We start from the raw sequence: 14,821 nt of genomic DNA on the forward strand, positions 1-14,821 counted from the left end.
TTTTGCTTAACTAATTAATTTCTCCATTCCCTTTTCCAGGGGATCTTTCTGACCCAGGGATCAAACCCAGGTCTTCCACATTGCAGGCAGATTCTTTGCTGTCTCAGCATACCAGGGAAACCCAATGAATTTCTAGAGAATTATTTTTAAAAAAAGAGCTTTCCAATTCTAGTCTTAAAAAGATGTGGGGCTGAATATTCCCTCCAGGTGGAATTACTGACTGGGAAATATTAATAGCTAACATCTAAGTTCAAAACCAACCAAGAGACTAGGGACACTTAGAAAGAAAGTACTAGCGAAGTGTGTTCCCAGGAAGGAGACAGAGCAGCTGTCACTGAAAACAAAGATGCACCGCTACTTCCCAGGGACAAGGACTAGACCTTGGGGAAAACTGGGGGATATGTTGGGGTTAATAGGTCTGGAGAGACATTTCCAATGTGCAATATTTTTATTTTAGATTTTCTAGTTCTAGGATAAAACATCAATAGCAACTTAAATTCGTACAGTGACAGGCTCTATTTTCTTGGGCTCCAAAATCACTAATGACAGTGACTGTAGCCATGAAATTAAAGATGCTTGCTTCTTGGAAGAAAAGCTATGACAAACCTAGACAGCGTATGAAAAAGCAAAGACATCACTTTGCTGACAAAGGTCCATATAGTCAAAGCTATGGTTTTTCCAGTAGTCATGTACAGATGTCAGAGCTGGACCACGGCGAAGAATTGATGCTTTCAAACTGGTGCTGGAGAAGACTCTTGAGAGTCCGTTGGACTGCAAGGAGATCAAACCAGTCAATCCTAAAGGAAATCAACCCTGAATATTCATTGGAAGGACGAATGCTGAAGCTCCAATACTTTGGCCACCTGATATGAACAACTGATTCACTGGAAAAGACCCTGATGCTAGAAAAGATTGAGGGCAAGAGGAGAAGCCGGCAACAGAGGATGAGATGGTTGGATGGCATCACTGACTCAATGAGCTTGAGCAAACTCCAGGAAACTGGACAGGGAAGCTGGGCGTGCTGCAGTCCATGGGGTCTCAAAGAGTTGGACATGACTGAGCAACTGAACAAATGGTTAAAAACCTTCTTCACACTTCATGATTATTTGCAAAAACCCTTCAAACATTCTTTTTTTTTTTTTTTTTTGAGAAAGGGCTCAGGGCTCAAAGTTACAAGGACAAAGAATGAACTAAAAGTGTAGGTAAAAGACCTTTCATTCTTCCAGTTAAGCTCTGCAGTTCCTCTTGGAGAAGCATCAAAGGATGGAAAAAAGATCAGATGAGGAAGAAGTACCCTCCTCATCTGGTCATGGTCCCAGGCTCTCTCCAATCTGTCTGAACTCAGAGAGAGGCTCTCAGGCATCTCACCCTGTCTTCTGCATCTGTTGAGCTAAATGCAGTAGGTATGCAGAATGAGAATTGATTTGTCAGTTAAGGGTGTTTTCTGGAAGGAGCAGGCAGGGTCCAGGAGCCATGGGTCCACATGGTCCAGGGGCCACGAGCACTGCGACCATAAATTCCAGTTTGCTCGGAACAGACCTAGTTTATACCTGTTGTCCTAGCATAATAATTAGAGCATCCTTTCACTCTCAGATGTGTCCTGTCTGAATATTATATTATATGGTCACCCTAGCCACCGGGACTTGACATGGTGTCTTTTTTTCCCCCCACAAAATTGCTTTGACTGTTCCCCTGGGGTCATTGACAAGGTTGTTCTGGATTCAGCTTTCCCATTCTCAAGGTTAATGCTTCTAAGGGGCTAAATCTGCATCCCAGGAATGTGAAAGAAGTTAACTGTTTTAACCCTAATCACCTGTGGTTTATGGCTCTGCATGGGGCATCAGGCAGTGACCTGTAATGAGCTCGCTATTTGAAAATCATCTGGGGAACTTGTTAAAAATAGAGATGCAAGGGCCCATGGCCTGAAATTCTGATTCAGCACATCTGAGAATCTATTTAAAAATGAGAAACAAAGCTTCCCAGGTGGTTTGAACACTGAAGCCAGATTTGAACCCACTGGTGAGTCATCATTCTTCAACCGCTGGCTGGAGTGGTCCCTTGTTGCTATGGAAACCACTGTTCTACCCCTCAGCCAGACTGAATTTTACTTTTTTTTTTAAGTACACATCTGTTTCAAAAATAGAGGACATCATTTTATGGAGAGAAGAGTATTTTCTCTGTTAAGACATTTAGAGAGGAAAAGCAGAGCTCCTAAAAGGCAGAAAAATTTCTAGTCTGAAACCAAATTCAGCAGAAAGCAGGCGTCCCTCACTGCTTTAGCAAGACAAGAAAGAACCAGTGAGCAATTTTTTTCTGAAGCAAGTTTCAGACTGTCGGGAGCATCCTTCAGGTTAGCTGTAAGGTGCCTGGCTGGAGGCCTGGGCTCAGGGGCTTCCCTGGTGTTCAGAGGGGCTGATGGTGACTGGCCAAGATGGTATCAAGACTCAGGAGACTCCGGCTGGAGAGGGACCTGAAAAAGGATGGCCCTACAGAATTACCATCAGAATATAATTTACACACACGGCTGAGTGGCCAGGCGGCCCGCACTGAGCCACTCTGATAAATATACCACACTGATGCTCTATGTCTGAGCTGAGGAAAGAGCAGTAATCTGTCCTTTAGGTGCAGAAGCAGAGAAGATGGGGTGGAGGAAGGGGCCTGGGAGAAGGCTTCTATAAGCCTCATGTGGTCAAGCTGGCCTGATGAATTCAGAATTTAGCAATTCCGAGTTCTCTTTCAGCTTAAACACAAAAGCATAAAATGATTGTATCTCGAACAGAATGATCTCGGAATTCACTGCTCTTTGCAAATTCTGATATCTGAAGATAAAACAGCAGAATTTCGCCTCCAAAGATACTCCCTGGGATTCACTGCTTTGCCAGCAACTATTGTACTAAGGTGGACAGGGACCCTCCAGGTACCAGCGGTAGAAGCAGCGAGACACTTCACTATGATTCTGTGTTACATAAGCAGCTGGTCCTTCTCTGAAACAGGAATCATTCCCTTTTGGTTCTCCTGTATCCCTGCCAACCTATGTCTGCAGAACTCCTTGACTTTATGTGGATGGTACTTTTCAAACACTCATCCCCGTGTGCTGTATCTTTCTCCCAGAAATGCTCCTAAAGTGCTTCTCCCTTGGCCTAGAAAACCCAGCTCAGTCCCTTGACCCAGCTCACTGTCTACACACTCCATCCCACCATCCACTGGAAGCCCATGGAGCACCAAGATCAGTATTCAAAATCCTTTTCCAAATCCTTTCAAAGCTCTACCCTCTCTTTCCCCAAGACTCTCACATCACCATCTAGGACTCATAGCTTCCCTTTGGAAATACAACTCACCTCCCAACCCCTGGGTCTCCCCAGACATAAGCATAACTGTCTTTTCTCCATCCTCCACCAACTGTAGACCCCTACTCTATATTTGAGTTTGGGGGAAGCAATTTTCACATGGGCAATCTGCTGAATTTGCTCTACAAGTAAACATCTACTAATTACATTTTTCAGGGTTGAGCACATGATAAGAAACTGACACAATGACAAGGAGAATGTGATGGAAGAAGAAGCTGGGAAGGAACACAGAGGGCCTTTGAACAGGGCTGGGTGGGAAAGAGAAGGAAGTAATGACTTACATTACAATACCCACAGATTTGTGTTTATTTCAAACCTCCTCTACTGTATGATATTTGTTTTTCTCTTTCTGACTTACTTCACTCTATATAAGAGGCTCTAGGTTCACCCACCTCACTACAACTGACTCATTCATTTTTTATGGCTGAGTAATATTCCCCTGTATATATCCACCAGATCTTCTTTATCTGTTCATCTGCTGATGGACATCTAGGTTGCTTGCATGTCCTGGCTATTGTAAACAGTGCTGCGATGAACACTGGAGTACATGTATCTTTCAGAATTGCGGTTTTCTCAGGCTATATGCCCAGTAGTGGGTTGCTGGGTCATAATGAATATATATGAAATCTAGGAAAATGGTATTGATGAACCTATTTGCAAGGAAGAAATGGAGACGAAGATGGAGAGAATGAACTTGTGGACACAGAGGGGTAGGGAAAGAGTAGGGTGAATGGAGAAAGTAGCATCTCTCTCTCTATATATATATACATACACACACACTATCATGTGTAAAATGGATAGCTGGTGAGAAGTTGCTTTATAACATAGGGAGCCCAGTCTGGTGCATGATGACCTATAAGGGTGGGGTGGGGTGAGGGGAGGGAGGCTCTAGAGGAAGGGAATATATGTATAATCATGGCTGATTCAAGTTGTTGTATGGCAGAAACCAACACAACACTGTAAAAAATATTATTTTTAAAAACCCTCTTCTACTCTAATTACTGCTACTACACATAGTGTCCTCCACATTTAAACCACTCAACTTATTCTAGGACCCTGGGTTCCTTCCCCTAGATCTTCAGGGTCATGTGAACCTGAAGTGCACCTGCTCACTCAGCTAAGTCTCTGCACCTGTCTATTTAGGTGACTCTCCCAGTGCATGCTGGGAAATTGCAAAGAAGTGTCCCATCGCCGCCCCTCCCCTCTTCTCTGTGTCCAAGGTTTATGCTTCAAGTAACTTAGAAGTTCTTAACATGAGAACCACAGGTGAGCTTCAGGGGCTCTGGGAATCTCTTGGTATTACCTAAACCATTTGCGTGTGTGTGTGTGCACGCGAGCATGCAGTTTTCTGAGGGTAATATTCATCCTTTATCCCCTCAGCTTTTCAAGGGGACCCCAGCTATACTTAGCCTGTCTCTGGATGAGTTACAGCCATGTTGGTCAGGTCCCAGGACGGTACCTTGGAAGCAGCCATCACTGCCGCTGTGGCCGCCACGTTCAAGCCTCGCTTCCCAAAGTGCACAAGGGCATCGTAACTTCGGTCTTTCGCTTGGACCAGGCAATCATCAATTTCCTGGCAAAGGAAAACAGGCACTCTGAGTTGGAGGGCCCAAATAAACCTCTATTCTTTCTCCCCTCTCCTGAGCGCTGAGCTTGGCAGCTTGCTCCATCACTGATTCTCGCTGGCACTGCCACTAATTGGCTGTCAGACCTGGGTGAGTGCTCAGCCTCTACACACGGTTCTGTCTTCTGCAAAATGAGGAGAGTGGCGGCACCTAACTTGTGGAGCACGGTGACAATTCATTGTTGTTGTTTAGTTGCTAAGTCCTCTCTGACTCCTTGTGACCCCAAGGACTGTAGCCCGCCAGGCTCCTCTGTCCATGGGATTTCCCAGGCAAGAATACTGGAGTGGGCTGCCATTTCTTTCTCCAGGGGATTGTCCCAACCCAGGGATCGAACCCATATCTCCTGCATTGGCAGGTATATTCTTTACTGCTGAGCCACCCTGGAAACCCCATGGTGAGGACTACATGTGCTCATTCCAGGAAAGCACCTTACACAGTGGCTGGCTTCAGTAACCAAGAACCATTGTCATCTTCCTTATCTCAAGGAGGTAAAGCCCCAGGATCTCTGAAATTCTATTATTTCATAGCAATTTCATACAATATCCAAATTCCTCCTCAAGTGTATATCGATGGGAGAGATTAGGATGCAAAAAGAGATAGGGGATATTTTTATTGATAGAGGAGATCATTTTACAGATAATTAAATAAAAACAGAAACCAGAAGTCAACTACAAGGTAAAGGTGAGGTGGAAGAGAAGATTGAGGTCTACTTAGGGACCAAAAGCAAGTAAAATATTGGTTTAGTTCAAATTTGGATCAGTGCTGGCTCATTCTTTTTGTTGTGTTTGGGTTGTTGTCATTGTTTTAGGAAAACAGCCATTCTGTAATCATAAGAGCAGAGTTCAGTCAATGACACTTGGCCTCTGTCTCATCAGAAGTTCAGCACATTGGCGCACTTCCTTCACTTTGAGGCATACAGGTGGGCATTCACCCCCTTGCCTGGTCCTTATTTAAAATTCCTCGGGAAGTCACAACACTCAGTTTCCATTGGCTGACTCTGGAAGTGATTCTTGGCAGCTCTTAAGAGTCAGTGGAAATTACATTAGTGGCTTCAGGGTTAAGTCCAGTGTTTAGAGAAAGGGAAGTAGGAAGAGTAGAGATTTGATAATGAGGTGGAGGCAGGGATTACCCTCTGAGACAGTAAGTGTTGTGTCTTAGTTCCTAAAGGGCATCTCAGAAATGGCTACAGTAACCTGTACTGGAGTACCTCCAACTGATGTACTCAAAACCTTGCCCTGGAAACCCAAAGTGTACAACTTTCAGAAGCAACAGAAACAAATATATCAAGCCACCTATAGTAAAAAAAAGTTGGCTTAAAGCTCAACATTCAGAAAACTAAGATCACAGCATCTGGTCACATTAATTCATGGCAAATAGATGGAGAAACAGTGGAAACAGTTGCAGACTTTATTTTTGGGGGCTCCAAAATTGCTGCAGATGGTGACTGCAGCCATGAAATAAAAAGACGCTTGCTCCTTGGAAGAAAAGCTATGACCAACCTAGACAGCATATTAAAAAGAGAGACATTACTTTGTCAACAAAGGTCTGTCTAGTCAAGGCTATGGTTTTTCCAGTGGTCATGTATGGATGTGAGAGTTTGACTATAAAGAAAGCTGAGCTCAGAAGAATTGATGCTTTTGAACTGTGGTGTTGGAGAAGACTCTTGAGAGTCCCCTTGGACTATAAGGAGATTCAACCAGTTCGTCCTAAAGGAAATCAGTCGTGAATGTTCATTGGAAGGACTGATGTTGAAGCCAAAACTCCAATACTTTGGCCACCTGATGCAAAGAGCTGACTCATTTGAAAAGACCCTGATGCTGGAAAAGATTGAAAGTGAGAGAAGAAGGGGACGATAGAGGATGAGATGGTTGGATGGCATCACTGATGCAATGGTCAGGAGTTTGAGTAAACTCTGGGAGTTGGTAACAGACAGGGAGGCCTGGTGTGCTGCAGTCCATGGGGTCACAAAGAGTCAGACATGACTGAGTGACTGAAGTGAATTGATAGTGCTCTTAATTCATATGGTAGAACCTTACCACACAACCAGTTCAGAAAGTCATATAATATCATTAATGAATTACAGAATGCTGGACCCAATAATCCCACTCTCAAGAATTTATTCTAAGACAAGAAGTCAATAGAAGTTGATTGTATACTATGCGTGGAAAAGGATGGTATGCAAACCTGTTTAAGATTTCAGAAGACAAGTAATGCATCTTTTCAGCTTTTTGTAGTTATTGTCTTCGGGTTTCGTTTTGGCTTTTTGGTGTGTGTGTGTGTATGGTTAACATTTTAAGGAAACATTACATAGACTGCATTGAATGAAAAAAGGAGCTACCAAACAAATTAATAAGACAGAGGTCTTTTATTTTAATGGTTTCTGCATCTATTATTTCCCTTAGTGTCTCGGTGGTAAAGAATCCACCTGCCAATGCAGGAGACACAGGAGATGTGGGTTTGATCCCTGGATTGGAAAGAGCCTCTGGAGGAGGAAATGGCAACCCACTCCAATATCCTTGCCTGGGAAATCCCATGGACAGAGGAGCATGGCAGGCTACCGTAGGACATGACTTAGCAACTTAGCATGCATGTGTCTCTTACTGTATGAAATCTTAACAAAACCATGGAACAATCCATTGAAAACAAATCTGACAAATCAGGTTCAGAGGAGATGTTAAACAAAAAACAATTTAATAGACAGTGACATTATCTTAAAAGTAGCTTCAATTTCTTTTCAAGAGGTATAAGTTGTAATTCCTCCATGTATCCTTAGATATTGTTGACTCCTTCCTGCAATTTCTCCCTATCTTATTTTTTCCATCTCTGTATGCTTATGCTAAGTCGCTTCAGTCGTGTCTGACTCTGTGTGACCCCATAGACAGCAGCCCACCAGGCTCCCCCATCCCTGGGATTCTCCAGACAAGAACACTGGAGTGGGTTGCCGTTTCCTTCTCCAATGCATGAAAGTGAAAAGTGAAAGTGAAGTCTCTCAGTCGTGTCCAACTCCGAGTGACCCCATGGACTGCAGCCTACCAGGCTCCCCCGTCCTTGGGATTTTCCAGGCAAGAGTACTGGAGTAGGGTGCCATTGCCTTCTCCTTTACATCTCTGACATTAGACAAATCTACATTTTCATTTCAAGGATGTATGGGAAGCAAAACTTTGAAGCAAAACACAAAAAGTAAATTGAATGAAACAAATTATTATGTCTATTCTCATTAACACACTTATCAACTGATAACTTATAAAGTATAAAAATAGCAGGTATTTCATTTGTAGTATACATTTTATCATTGATCAATAAAGCACATGTACTAGAAATTTATTATATTCCAGTCTCTGTTGTAGCTATCCAGGCACAAATTCAAGTATTTTCATCTCTCTAGGCTTCAACTTTCCTGTTTATGTTAGGTTTTTAAAAATTTATTATTTTTATCTTTAACATTTATCATTTTTATTTTTTTGTCCATGCTGAGTCTTGGTGGCTGCTCAGGCTTTTGTCTAGTTGCAGTCAGCAGGGGCTACTCTGCAGCCGTGGTATGTGGGCTTCTCACTGCTGTGGCTTCTTTTGTTGCAGAGCACAAGCTCTAGGGCGAGCAGGCTTCGATAACTGCGGCACGTGAGCTCAGTAGCTGTGGCTCCTGGGCTTGAGAGCACAAGCTCAGTAGTTATGGTGCATGGGCTTAGCTGCTCCTCAGAATGCAGGATCCTCCCAGACCAGGGATCAAACCTGTGTCTCCTGCACTGGCAGGCAGATTCTTTACTACTGAGCCAGCAGGGAAGCCCTGTACTCAGTTTTTAAAGTATTTTTTAGTAGTATATATAAAAATTCCATCTACAAAAGGACAGGTGCCGAGCCTGATGAAAGAAATTCAGTTTGGGGAGTTGAATTATGAGTGAATTTTTTTCTGTCTTTTGTTTCGATGTATGGAAATGTTTTACAATAATAGTGATGAATAATATCCTTTTGAGAATTTCACCAGGTCATAAAAATAGACTTAAAAGAGAAAGATTAGAAGAAACAATTTTCGGGTAGGGGGCAAATAAGTCAATCAAGAGTCTCCTTCAATAAAATTATATGTCTTTTTTTTTTTTTTAAATCAATTTTTTTTTCACTCACTCGAAGGAATGAAAGGCAGAACAACACAAATTACCTTTTCTTTTGAAGACAGTGTAGGATGTACAAACTTCCTGTAGAGGAGGCTGGAGCCTTTTGTGTAGGGAGACAGCAGCCAGGCTACAAATGCTATTTTTAGTTCATAATAGAATGGAAACCTGGAGAGAGAGGAGAAACATACACATTCCATTAGGTTTTCAGCAACTCTGCCCTGAGCCTATGACAGAGAGAACCTGGGAGCACAGATAGCTCTCCTGCCTGCACACAGCCTGGTCCTCAGATTCCCATGAACGTGTGTGCACACACACACATCCGAGGTACAAGCCCAGGGTCTCTTTTGAAAACCAGTTTCTTTTCTGTGTGTGTGTGACCTCAGTATGAGGCTTGTAGGATCTTAGTTCCCTGAGCAGGAATTGAACCCAGGCACCCAGCGGTGAAAGCACAGAGTCCTATCTATGGGACCACCAGGGAGTTCGCAAAGCCCGTTCACGTTTTCTTTTGTTGTCAAACAAGCTAGGGACCCAGGGTCTCTCAGCAGTCACTCTATGACTGTGTCTGACAACAACTGGTGCTTTCTGCCAGGCTCCGTTCACTTTGGCTGGAGCCGGAGCTCCTGCAGGCCCAGATGCCACATCCACCCTCGCCCGAGTTCCCACTCATTCACTCTTTCCTGGAGGCCAAGAAGAGACAAACACTTGGAGGATTCACAGCAGGGCTAAGCTGACAAAGAATCTCCACTTAGAATGAAAGCCTCTGTTCCTTGGCTGTCTTCTTAGTCCCCAAACAGCTCCCCTGGACAGGAGCCCAACTCTTGCAGGAAAGAGGATGGTACTTACCCTGCTCAAACCAACAGCAGACTTGGGGGAGGGGGGCAGGGAATAGAATATAAATAGTAAAATACAGGAAAGCCTGGCGTGCTGCAGTCCATGGGGTCGCAAAGAGTTAGACATGACTAAGCAACTGAACAAGTACAATATATATAACTGCTTTATATACATATACGTATGTATACTTATATATATACATATATGTATATACTCCCTGAGAATCCCTTGGACAACAAGAAGATCAAACCAGTCCATCCTAAAGGAAATCAGTCCTGAATATTTACTGGAAACTGAAACTCCAATATTTTGGCCACCTGATGTGAAGAACTGACTCATTTGAAAAGACTCTGATGCTGGGAAAGATTGAAGGCAGGAGAAGGGGACAACTGTTGAGGGCCAGAGTGAGGTACTCCGCCCGTGGCAAAGGTCATGAGGAAGGAGGCTCGACATACACAAAGGCGGGATCGAGCCTCAGGAGTCCCCCTGGAAATCCTTGAGCATCTACCCCCATAATCAGAGCCTGCCTACTTTACTACTTTGTGCTCTCACCTACACCTCTGACTTTACGGGGGGCTGTCCCCCACCACCTCTTTCGGAGAAGGAGTTAATCTAGAGCTCCAGTTAATCAAAACTCCTGGGCGTGACAAGAGTGTTTTAACCTACAAACTCCTCTGAAGGGTCTCTGGCCTGCCTGACAGGCTTGTCCGGCCACATGTGATTGCTCACAGCCTCCCAACCATGAGAGGCACGAGATGCTTTAAACCTTCTAAAAACAGGTTCCTTAGAAAAGTTAGAAAACTATTAGTATAAGTATAATGGGCTGATGAGAAATTGTGTTGGTGAAGGATTTTTCATTTGTTGAGCCAATGTTTGTTGCTAAGTCTCCATATCCCCTGCCCTTACACACATTAATGAATATATAGAAGAAATAAGTATTAACCTTTGATATTAATCACATTAGACCTTAGGCTAAGTAAATTCTTTCCTTAACTAAAACCCACTATACCCTCACCCTGTAGGAATGTAACTTTATTTGGGTGGCATCTGTTTTAAGAATAATCACCCCTGGAGAAATAAGTGTCCTGGTTGACTGACCACTGTCACAAGGAGAGGGTCATAAATTGTCAGCAGGCCCCCTGGCCAGAAGATGATGTAATACCCCTAAGACCTCTGTATACATTTGTATGAAGCACCTGACTTTGATAAAAGTCAGGACTGCTGACCCCGCGTGACTTTTGCATAACATCTCAGTGTATAAAAGTAGACCATGGAAAATAAAGAATTGGGATCAGTTTCTCGAAATACTGGTCTCCCCATGTCTCTCTCTCACTCTGGCTGAGTCTCCATCTGGAGCGCGGAACCCACCATGCTTACTAATTATGCCTGGGCTTCTAAGATCCGACCGGGGAGGCCTCAGTGTCTCCTCTCCTTCGGGAGAATGGAAGGACGCCTGTGACCTACGTAAGTGGTGCAAACTTCTTGTCTTGAAGTTTTATTGGTCTCCCGCGTAAACCAAGCTACTCAGCCTCTTTTCTCCACTGAATTTTCCTACTGCGCTATCCTTATTCTATTACTCTTTACATCTTTAATTAATATCTAATTGAAGCTATTGTATCCTGACCCTCGCCGACGCCGTCCCCGCTTCGAATACCCTGGATCAGCCGGGGCTGGACCCCAGCAGACAACAGAGGATGAGATGATTGGATGGCATCACCGACTCAATGGACATGAGCTGGAGTAAGCTCCGGGAGTTGATGATGGACAGGGAAGCCTGGCATGCTACAGTCCCTGGGATCGCAAAGAGTTGGACACAACTGAGTGACTGAACTAAACATATATATATAGTTTCAGGTGTACAGCAAAGTGATTCAGTTGTACACCTGACACTAACACATCATTGTAAATCAACTATGCCTGCATGCTAAGTCATTTCAGTCATGTCTGATTCTTTGCCACCCCATGTAGCCTGCCAGGCTCCTCTTTCCATGGGGTTCCCTAGGCAAGAATACTGGAGTGGGTTCCCATGCCCTCCTCCAAGGGATCTTCCCGACCCAGGGATCAAACCCTTGTCTCATATATCTCCTGCTTTGGCAGGTGGGTTCTTTACCACTACCGCCACCTATACTTCAATAGAAAAAAACCTAAATTTTAAAAACCAACATCAGGCAAAAAGGTTTTGATCATTTTAGTACCAAAAGAAAAAGAGTTCAAGGTACAGATAAAATATAACTCTGAAGTTTAAAGTTCTGGGTACTATTCACTGATGTATCCCATAAACTCTTCGCCAGCACCCATATGTGGCAGTTGGTGCTGAGCACCACGAGGACACTGGGGAACAAAGAAGACCTGAGCCCTGTTCTCTTGGAGCTTCCAGTCTAGCAGGAAGCACAGACAAGGTTCTGGCATCTTCGGAACTGACAGTCCAGTCAAGGAAACAGAGATTGCTCAAATCAAGACAATTAGTGTAGAATAACATCCTGAGACAAGCACCATCAAGGGTCTCTGTTAACCCATATGGTACTTCTGCACATGTGAGAAAAAGCCCAACCCTTCGACTGGATGCAGTCCTGTGAGCATATGACTTGCAAACAGGGTTTTATCTGAATTTCAGCTCCACTGGCCAGGTATCTTGTGCTATGAACAACCTGTGCAACCATAATTGGCAGGTCAAATGGGTATTAACCAGGTCTTTTTATTTTTTGTATTCTGATGCTTTGACATCTTGGGACCTTGCTGATGGAGAGATTGCCTCTCTCATGGACACCACAATACAGGCTCCTGCCCACACTTCTTTCCTCTGCTTCCTGATCTGCCTGTGTGACTCTGCATGGCACACTGTGCCTCTAGGGATCTGTGTATCTTTTTAAAAATATTTATTTATTTATATATTTGACTGTACTGGGTCTTCACTGTGGCACACAGGATCTTCAGTTGCAGCATGTCAACTCTTAGTTGCGGCATGTGGGATCTAGTTCCCTGACGAGGGATTGAACCCAGGATCCCTGCACTGAGAGTGTGGACTCTTAGCCACTGGATGACCAGGGAAGTCCCTTGGGATCTGTGAAGTTAACAAACTTATTCCTTCATGATAGTCATTTCTGTGTCTGCATGTCTTGTGCTATGCTGTGCTTAGTCGCTCAGTTGTGTCCAACTCTTTGCAACCCCATGGACTGCAGCACACCAGGGTCCTCTGTCCATGCGGATTCTCCAGGCAAGAATACTGGAGTGGGTTGCCATGCCCTCCTCCAGGAGATCTTCCCAACCTATGGATCAAGCCCAGGTCTCCTGTACTGCAGGCAGATTCTTTACCGTCTGAGCCACCAGGGAGGCCCAAGAATACTGGGGTGGGTAGACTATCCATTTTCTAGGGGAACTTACCAACCCAGGAATCATACCAGGGCCTCCTGCATTGCAGGCAGATTCTTTACCAACTGAGCCACCAGGGAAGCCCCTCTGCATGTCTTACCAAACTTAAATCCTGGGTACCATTCAAACATGATGCTATGAGGGAACATGATACTTGGGCAGGTTTGAGGCATCAGAAAAGTAAACCCCTTCCAGGCCATCCTCGTGTAAGAGGGCAAACACAAACAGTAATTTCTAGCAAGACATTTCAGAGGTCTTTAACTCTCACATCACTCCAGACAGCAGCTCCACCCACCCCTTCTTTCCCCACCCTAGTCCACTCCTTCTGCTCCTGGCAGGCCCTTCCTGAACATTCTCCTAGCAACTAAAGGACACTTTCATGTCAAGATCGTTTAATGCTTCACAGCCAGAAAAGAGAAGGAGCTGAAGGAACAGAGATGTGATCCTCTCATATTTGAACACTCTGGTGATTAACAATGGAGGAAATTTGGTCTTGAAAACAAGTATTTGTTAGCCCCAAGGGGCAAATGAGCCTGGCAAGCTCAGGCACCAATCCAAGTTACACAGATAATCCTAGGGGGAATCTGTCACACTGTGGCTCTTTTGTTTATTATGTAAGAGATGTGGGTTGTTTGTTTTTTTTAATAGGTTGTGTGTCCACATAGTTTAAAAGATTCTAGAAGTCCAAAAGGGGACATAGCAGAGTCTCTTTCCCATCTTGGACCCTTTTCCAAAAGCACAAAAGCATCATCAGTTTCCTGTAGATCCTTCCAGAAGTGGACTGGGGCTAAGATATACAATCATGTGGATATGTAGGACACCTGCAATGCTCCCTACACTCACTCAGTGGTATTCTCTGCTCCCCTTCACACCACACCTTGCTTTCCCCACCACACATCCAATTAACAGGACACTCTGGTGGCTTCAGCAATAACGTGAACCGTGAACTTCCAGATGTTCAAGCCGGTTTTAGAGAAGGCAGAGGAACCAGAGATCAAATTGCCAACATCTGTTGGATCATTGAAAAAGCAAGAGAGTTTCAGAACAACATCTACTTCTGCTTTATTGACTATGCCAAAGCCTTTGACTGTGTGGATCACAATAAACTGTGGAAAATTCTGAAAGAGATGGGAATACCAGACCACCTGACCTGCCTCTTGAGAAACCTGTATGCAGGTCAGGAAGCAACAGTTAAAACTGGACATGGAACAACAGACTGGTTCCAAATAGGAAAAGGGGTATGTCAAGGCTGTATATTGTCACCCTGCTTATTTAACTTATATGCAGAGTACATCATGAGAAATGCTGGGCTGGAAGAAGCACAAGCTGGGATCAAGATTGCCAGGAGAAATATCAATAACCTCAGATATGCAGATGACACCACCCTTAAGGCAGAAAGTAAAGAAGAACTAAAAAGCCTCTTGATGAAAGTGAAAGAGGAGAGTGAAAAAGTTGGCTTAAAGCTCAACATTCAGAAAACGAAGATCATGGCATCCGGTCCCATCACTTCATGGCAAATAGACGGGGAAACAGTGAAAAC

At 44.1% G+C, this 14,821-nt stretch overlaps 1 protein-coding gene across 8 annotated transcripts in view; it reads right to left on the minus strand.

The window, feature by feature from the left end:
- REEP1 (receptor accessory protein 1) overlaps positions 1–14,821 on the minus strand; it is a 137,870-nt gene that overhangs the window by 33,392 nt on the left and 89,657 nt on the right. For all 8 annotated transcript variants that reach the window (XM_010862221.1, XM_010862218.1, XM_010862217.1 and 5 more), the window contains 2 exons: positions 9,126–9,246; positions 4,807–4,920 (listed from right to left, as the gene is read on the minus strand). In XM_010862221.1, coding sequence (XP_010860523.1) covers positions 4,807–4,920; positions 9,126–9,246 — 235 coding nt within the window. The remainder of the gene's footprint in view (positions 1–4,806; positions 4,921–9,125; positions 9,247–14,821) is intronic.

This window comes from Bison bison, unplaced genomic scaffold (genome assembly GCF_000754665.1).
Source record: "Bison bison bison isolate TAMUID 2011002044 unplaced genomic scaffold, Bison_UMD1.0 scf7180017864480, whole genome shotgun sequence".
Lineage (NCBI taxonomy): Eukaryota > Metazoa > Chordata > Mammalia > Artiodactyla > Bovidae > Bison > Bison bison.